At 37.1% G+C, this 7,944-nt stretch overlaps 1 protein-coding gene across 1 annotated transcript in view; it reads left to right on the top strand.

The window, feature by feature from the left end:
• Positions 1-284: 284 nt before the first annotated feature.
• The window catches only part of LOC107295433 (gamma-1-syntrophin-like), a gene marked incomplete at its 5' end in the record, with an annotated part of 57,376 nt that continues 49,716 nt past the window's right edge, over positions 285-7,944 (top strand). The window contains one exon of the mRNA XM_015824747.1: positions 285-414. Within this exon, the coding sequence (XP_015680233.1) occupies positions 285-414 (130 nt within the window). The remainder of the gene's footprint in view (positions 415-7,944) is intronic.

Genomic DNA, 7,944 nt, shown 5'->3' with positions numbered 1-7,944 from the left:
TTTTCCAGCTTTTTGTGTAAGAAAAGCAACAGTAGAAGCAATTTGTATTCAGCTGATCCTACATGATTTGCCAAGTTTTATCTTATCATATGCCATGTAAAAGTGCTAAATATAGAGATAATCATATGATAATAATAGTTTAAAAACAATAAGAGTTGGTGGCTAACTTGTATTGTGAGAAGTATATAAGTGGAATGAATTTGTTCTGCAAATATTATTAAATTGGTAATATTAAATTGGCTGTGTTGGATTAGATTCCAAGTTAATCTATTTCATGTTTACAGGCAAAATGCATTCCAAGTAGTTGCTGTGGATGGCATTTGCAGTGGAATAATTCAGTGCCTGTCTGCTGAAGACTGTATCGACTGGCTACAAGCAATAGCGATTAATATCTCCAATCTCACAAAGCACAATGCAAGTATATTTCTTAGAGGTTTATCATATTTTCCACATATATTTGATCCCAATTCTCATAAGAGCTTTGCAGGCCAAGTGCCAAATTTTGTGTGCATCAACTCTGCTTAAAGCTTCCCCAGAGAAGTCTACTCAAGTCTATTACCAACTCAAATTCTATGAAAATTTATTGAAAAAATTATCTTCATAATCTATTTTATGATTATTAGTATCACTTTCTTTTTCACAATGCCAAACTAGAGCTGAAAATAAAACTAGATCAAATTTTGCTTCTTTATTATGTAGTCATAGGAGACTGTCTCTGCTAGTAAAGTACAACATTACATGAGATAGATTCCTAGATTTATTTCCTTTACATTGTAAGTTCAGAATAATGCAATAAATTTAAAAAACAGATGAAAAAGTTCATGCTGTATAAACTTTTTACGTCAATACTATGGAATCGTCAGTTAAAATCAAATGTTTGCATTTGATCCATTAGATCCGATACATTATAATGTAAATGGGTAATTGGTAACTATTGGTCAAGCTTACCTTGTTTTCTATTTCTGATCTCTGCATTGTCATCTCTATTTATTTTCTTTGATCCTTTTCAAGCCCTTCACTTCTCTAATCCTCCACCTCTTTAGGTCTTGTTTAGTATTCACAAACCAGAAATTTAGAGTCTAAAGTAATTGAGTTTCAAACATTTATTTTTCTCAGTCTTTCTTGTTATAATCTTTTAAAAATGCAGCCTACTAACTCTATAAAGGGAAGTATTATTTTCTATATTTTACTTAATTTATTATCAAATGTTCTCTATCTGAAAGCATTTAAAATTAAGTTTAGCTGTAATGGAATCCATTGAGCTATTGTATATTTCATGGAAACATATATCCTCTTACAGAGCACTTTATTAATACTGAAAATTTGATGTGTTGTAGAAACATGACAAACATATTATCTGTCTACCATGTGCAAAGTTTTATGCTATGCAAACCAATTACATTATTACTTATTCATCCATATAATGCTGTCTCTATATATGACTATATATTTCTCTATAACCTTGACAAATGGGAACAATTCTAACCTTTATGCTTATGCTAAATAATTTTATGTTATTAATTTTAACTTGTGTTCCAGGCTATTTTTGATATAATGATAACTTTCTCAGTTGTAGCTAGCATTTTAAGCCAAATTACAATTGCCTCTCATTAACTCTGTAATTATAACTGTCAGCTGAAATAATGTTTATCACATTGGTCCTAGAGGGTTTATTTTTGCAAGAACATAACTTATTTAGTAAGCTAACATAAATTCAGTGTAAGTTCCCAGTATAGTCTCACTGGTTAAAAAAATGGGAAGAGAGAAGGGAGAATTCACTTTTATACCATTGCACTAAGCATAGAAGTTTAACTGTTAAAAAACAAGTAATGATCATATTCCTTACAATAAACCAGTAAAGATAGGATACAATAAATCCTACCTGTAGGAAAAATTAGGCAATTGGATTAGGTGATAGATGGTTCTTCTGAATTCCCCCTAACTTTTCTTCTCTGTTGGAGATTCATACCATAACATCTGTCCTGTGCATCCTACATTAACTTATTTTCTCAAATGTAATGGATAACACTATCCCAATTGTATCCTTGGGATTAAAGTATATGAAATGGGGAATTTCAATATCTTATTCTTTCCTGGGTAGCAATTTCTCTTTGGTCAGCCTTGGTGCAGGATTACCAGATTTGCGCTACAAAAATAGTTCACCCTCACTAAAGGCCTTGGAGAAAAGCTTGGTATTCAAGCTCTTTTGAAGCATGAGTGGAGTAAAGGCTGTCTGGATCTTGAGAAGAATTTCATGCCGGAGACCAGGTGCTGCTACAGAGAAAGTGCACTTCAATCTTAAGGGTTCCTATAGATGGCATTGTTTAATCAAGGGAATTCAGAGTACATTAACCTGCCCAATTGAATTGGCCAGGGAGATATTACCAGAGACAAGTAGTCCCTCAAGTAACCAGGCCCAATTAATTAGCCTTAGAAGCAACTTAGCACCTATTGTAGCTTGTGAAACATAGGTGTTACTTGGACATACTGAGGCATGCACCTCACTGCCCATGCTGCTACATACCAGACAAGTTGAAGCTTCTGGGTGGTTTCTGATAAGTGACTTTCTGAAAGGCTACCCAATCAAGGAAAGAGTGCAATTTGTACATCAGATAAAGCTATGCAAACTGTCATTGAGCAGGAACTATGAGCCCAGGAAGACACTAGAGACTGCATAGCACTCTTGAATAGAGAAGTGCAACCCAACTAAAGTCAGAGATGGATCATACCCAGATCTGGAGAGATGAAACACCTGCAGCCACAACAATGATTGTGGATTACTACAATGAAGAAAATGTAGCATATAAACAGATTAAAACAATCATTAATTTTAAAAAGCTTAATTAATTTTGGTGAATTAAGAGAAATTGATCTCTAATCTACTTATCAATTTAAACATTAGATGGCAATAGAAGTAGAGATCTAATGGAATAATGGATTATATTTAAAGAGAAAAGCAATTACATTTAGCCACACAATTATAGCGAAAATGCTTAACAACAATTTGGATATGATTAGATATATTTGGTATTCATCTAACTTTCATAAGGTAGTGTTAGCACTGTTCAAGTTAACCATTTTTATATTTTTTGTTGGTATAAGTTAACTCGGTTTAGGTCACTGATTGTGGTTTCACTTGATATGCAGTTTAGAAGTATGAGCTATATTTGAATCTCATCCTTATTTGCTGTTGGCAATAATGCCATTTTTCAGTATCTCAGAAGTAATAAACTCACTATAAATTTATGGATTCTTGTTCCATTGAAAATTTCAGAATAAATACATCAAGCTTTTGTAGGATTGAATAGTCTCAGCAGGTATGTTGCTCAAAAGCCATGTCAACATAACGGTCTGTGGTAAAGTTTATAAATTACCACTTAGCTTGACTCAGTGAATATTTTAGCTTGCTGATGTACAAAGTCATGGTGAGATGATGCCAGTTGATGCTGCTTTATTTCATAGCATTTTGATTTGTAACAATGGCCAAAAAATAATAGGATAAGAAAAGTTTGTCAAATATTGTTCAGCTGCATGACTCCAGAAGTTTCTGTTATTTTTAAGAGATAAGCAACACAAAATCATAGTGGTCTTTCATCTAGACTGAATGGTAAATAATCTGAACAGCTGAATTTGAAGGAAGTGTAGAGTAGAGACAAATTATTATTATTATTATTATTATTATTATTATTATTATTATTATTATTATTATTATTATTATTATTAATGTAGATACTACTGACATAGTAGGTATTATTATAACTAGACATAGCAAGTATGTTGAGTATGATGTATGTGGAAATTGTTTATCTCCAATCTAGATTCGATTAGTCTTGCAGCCCAGTAATGTATTCATATATATTATGAAATGCCTTAAAATATAAACCTAAAATGAGTGCTTTAAAAAATACAAACCTAAAACACCCTTAAGTTTGATCAATTATTAATATGGGTGAAAGATTAAATGCTTATTTTAAAATGAAAGGGAAAGTTATTGTAAAATATTAAATTTAATCAGATATATAGATATATGTATATGCAGTCTAATAGATTTGTCTTAATTATTATTTCTCTTTGTGAAGAACAAACATTTTAGTGAAGCTTTTAATTAGCCTCACAATTATTGCAATATAATCAATATCATCTGATATTAAAATGTAGGCATTTGTATGTGTCCCTCCAATACAACAACAACAACAACAACAACAACAACAACAACAACAACAACAATAATAATAATAATAATAATAATAATAATAATAATAATAATAATAAAGTTGGAAGGGACCTTGGAGGTCATCAAGTCCAACCCCTGCTCAGGCAGGTAACCCTATACCATTTCGGACAAATGGCTGTCCAGTCTCTTCTTAAAAACTTCCAGTGTTGGAGCATTCATCGCTTCTGGAGGCAGGTTGTTCCATTGGTTAATTGTTCTAACTGTCAGGAAGTTTCTCCTTAGTTCTAGGTTGCTTCTCTCCTTGATTAGTTTCCATCCGTTGCTTCTTGTCCTGCCTTCAGGCGCCTTGGAGAATAGCTTGACTCCCTCTTCTCTGTGGCAGCCCCTGAGATATTGGAACACTGCTATCATGTCCCCCCTCATCCTTCTCTTCATTAAACTAGACATACCCAATTCCATCAACCTTTCCTTATATGTTTTAACCTCCAGTCCCCTAATCATCTTTGTTGCTCTTCTCTGTACTCTTTCTAGAGCCTCAACATCTTTTTTACATCGTAGTGACCAAAACTGGATGCAGTATTCCAAGTGTGGCCTTACCAAGGCATTGTAAAGTGGTATTAACACTTCGCGTGATCTTGATTCTATCCCTCTGTTAATGCAGCCTAGCACTGTGTTGGCTTTTTTGTCAGCTGCAGCACACTGCTGGCTCATATTTAAATGATTGTCCATTAGGACTTCGAGATCCCTCTCACAGTTACTACTATTGAGCAAGGTACCCCCTATACTATACCTATACATTTGGTTTTTCTTGCCTAAATGTAGAACCTAATTTTTTCACCATTGAATTTCACTAGTCTAAGGATTTTCAGTTTGAAACAATTTTGGTACAAAATGTAGTTGCAAGTTGTGGTGCTGAATGAAGCAGATAGATGTGCCCCACTGTCCTAGGCTTGCCATTTTAAATTAATTTCTACCTTCCTTTGATATCTCACCTCTTGTCAATGCCATGCTCTGAGGAAAGGATTCTTCTTCACAGCAAGATCTCCGACACTATATTTATCAATGTACCTGGAAGAACTACACAGAGAAGTGAGATTGAAAAAGGAAAGAAAAAAGGAGGTATCTGAGGAAAGGCAATATTTTCCCATTAAGGGAGGTCAAACAAACCACAGAGAGAATAGACTCTGTTGTGAATGTGACAAGGGAGGAAACTTAGCTAAAGATTGTCAAAGTTGCCTGTGCAAATAGAGGAATGTTAGAGGGAAGCAGAAAATAATGTTGCCTTTCTGAAAGTGTGGAGGCATGTAAGGGAACGAAGCTAGGGTTGTTGTTTGCAGTTGAGAAAAGCAGCTGCAGCCAGGAAGAAATGCTTCCCACTCCCTCCTCCCCAAGGATATTTTCAGCTCATCGCTTCCCTCAAAGGACAGTAAAAGTTTACAATCTCAGAAACTTGAGAGAAGATGAGCTCAGTCAGTCAGTCAGTCAGTCATTCCCTCCCCCACCTCATAGTTCAGTCACAAGCATGCATGGGGGTATTGCAGGTGTCTGGCTAATGGAGCCATACCAGCATTTTTGGGAACATGCTGATGTCCATTGGCAGTCTCAACCCAACCAGGCCCTTAGCCTACAAAAGTGTGAGTATGTAGAAGAGAAAAGGAGGAACAAAACAAGTAGATGAGAAATCGGGAAGCAATGTCTGGAATGCACAACTACTGTGTTTCCCCAAAATTAAGACCTGGCCTTATATATTTTTTTCCTCCAAAAGAGGCACTAAGTCTTACCTTAGGACCACCAGCCAGGCCTCCCGCACCCTGACACCTGTCACGCTGCTGCTTGACTTCTTCTGTGCGGCTTGCCGCCACTTGCGGCTGGACACCATGTGGCACATTGCGCCATTTCCGTTCCTCCTGGCAGGATGCCACATGGTGCTTTGCGCCATTTCTGCTGCTCGCAGTAGGACGCCAGGTGGCTCTTCGGGCCGTTTCTGCTGCTCATGGCAAGAAACCGCACAGCACTTTGGACCGTTTCTGCTGCTTACGNCTGCTTTGCAGCATCCTGCCACAAGCAGCAGAAACGGCCCGAAGAGCCACGTGGCATCCTGCTGCGAGCAGAGGAAACGGCCCAAAGTGCTGTGCAACCTCCTGCCGGGAGCAGTGGCATTGGCATGATGAATCATACGGCTTGACAAGTATCAGGGCGTGGGAGGCCTGGCTGCGGCGTTCCTACCTGTAAGCTAAGCGGGTGCGGGATGCATGGGGCAGCTTCACCCTCTACCTCTGCCCTAGTTTGATTTTTAGGTGTGGGCCTCACCCCAAAACTAGGGCTTATTTTTGGAATAAGGCTTATATTAGGCCCACCACCAAAAATCAAGCTAGGGCTTACTTTTTGGTTGGGTGTTACTTTCGGGGAAACACGGTATCATAGAAAGCAAGAAGGGTATCAGTCAAATGCCAGGACCACAAGCTATGGACTAAGTATTTATGTAGCTATATCAACTTGCAAGGGTTAGGATTAGGAAGATTGAGTTATCCCAGAACAACAACCTAATGCTGGGAAAGATGTGTGCCACAATAAAACATTGAGTACAGTTACCAGCTACAGTGTGATATGTCTAGTCTTTGGAAAACAAAGAATTCTCACAATGATGCACTAGTGGATCTTTTAAATATTTAATTCAATTCAAGTAGGTATGAGTAAAAATACATGAAATTCTGAGAAATTAATAGAACATACTTTGAGTAAAGTTTGGACCTGGTACACTAAACTTGTACTTTATCAACACAACAAGGAGTGTAGATTGTTGTAACATTGTGAAAGACACCATTATGGTTGACAAAGGACCAACATTTAATATAATGGTTTCCATTTCTATTTCCATCCAATAGGACAGTGTTTTATATATATAGCAATATCATTTAGCCTTATACACCACTCTGTAATGCTTTGCAGCACCTCTGGGCTGTTTACACTGCCAGCATATTGCCCCCAACAATCTGCCTTCAGAAAAATGGAAGCCTTGAGCTGGTCAGGATTGAACTCCTGGCTATGAGCAGAGTTAGCCTGCAATACTGATTCTAACCACTGCACCATATACAGTGTGTGTGTGTGTGTGTGTATACTTATACATACACAAACACAAATATATATATGCATGCATGCACACACACATTGGAATGGGACAAGTCACCATGGCCAACTGCAGCCAACTCACCATAGCCAACTTGCCAGGGCCAGCTTTGCACAGGCAACTCACAACACCCAACTCATCACAAGACAACTTGCTGTGGGACAACTTGCTGCGGGGCAATTTAATAATTCAATTTAACTACTTAAAATTAATTAAAAAATATTTTCAATTTTGTCATTCACATGTCATTATATCCCTGTTTTTGCATCCCTTCTTTAATGATTCTGTTCCACCATTTCTTTGATATTAGTGTAACTCTTGTCCTGCGGCGAGTTGTCCTATGGTGAGTTGGCCGTGGCAAGTTGGCTGTGGTGAGTTTTCCTGCAGTGAGTTGGCCGTGGCAAGCTGGCCATGGCGAATTGTCATAAACCCCACACATATACCAATAATAATAATAATAATAATAATAATAATAATAATAATAATAATAATAATAATAATAATAATAAAGTTGGAAGGGATCTTGGAGGTCATCGAGTCCAACCCCCTGCCCAGGCAGGAACCCTACACCATTTCAGACAAACGGCTGTCCAGTCTCTTCTTAAAAACTTCCAGTGTTGGAGCATTCACCACTTCTGGAGGC

This window comes from Protobothrops mucrosquamatus, unplaced genomic scaffold, assembly GCF_001527695.2.
Source record: "Protobothrops mucrosquamatus isolate PMUCROS unplaced genomic scaffold, P.Mucros_1.0 scaffold2335, whole genome shotgun sequence".
Lineage (NCBI taxonomy): Eukaryota > Metazoa > Chordata > Lepidosauria > Squamata > Viperidae > Protobothrops > Protobothrops mucrosquamatus.
This window is presented reverse-complemented; position numbering and strand designations above follow the sequence as displayed.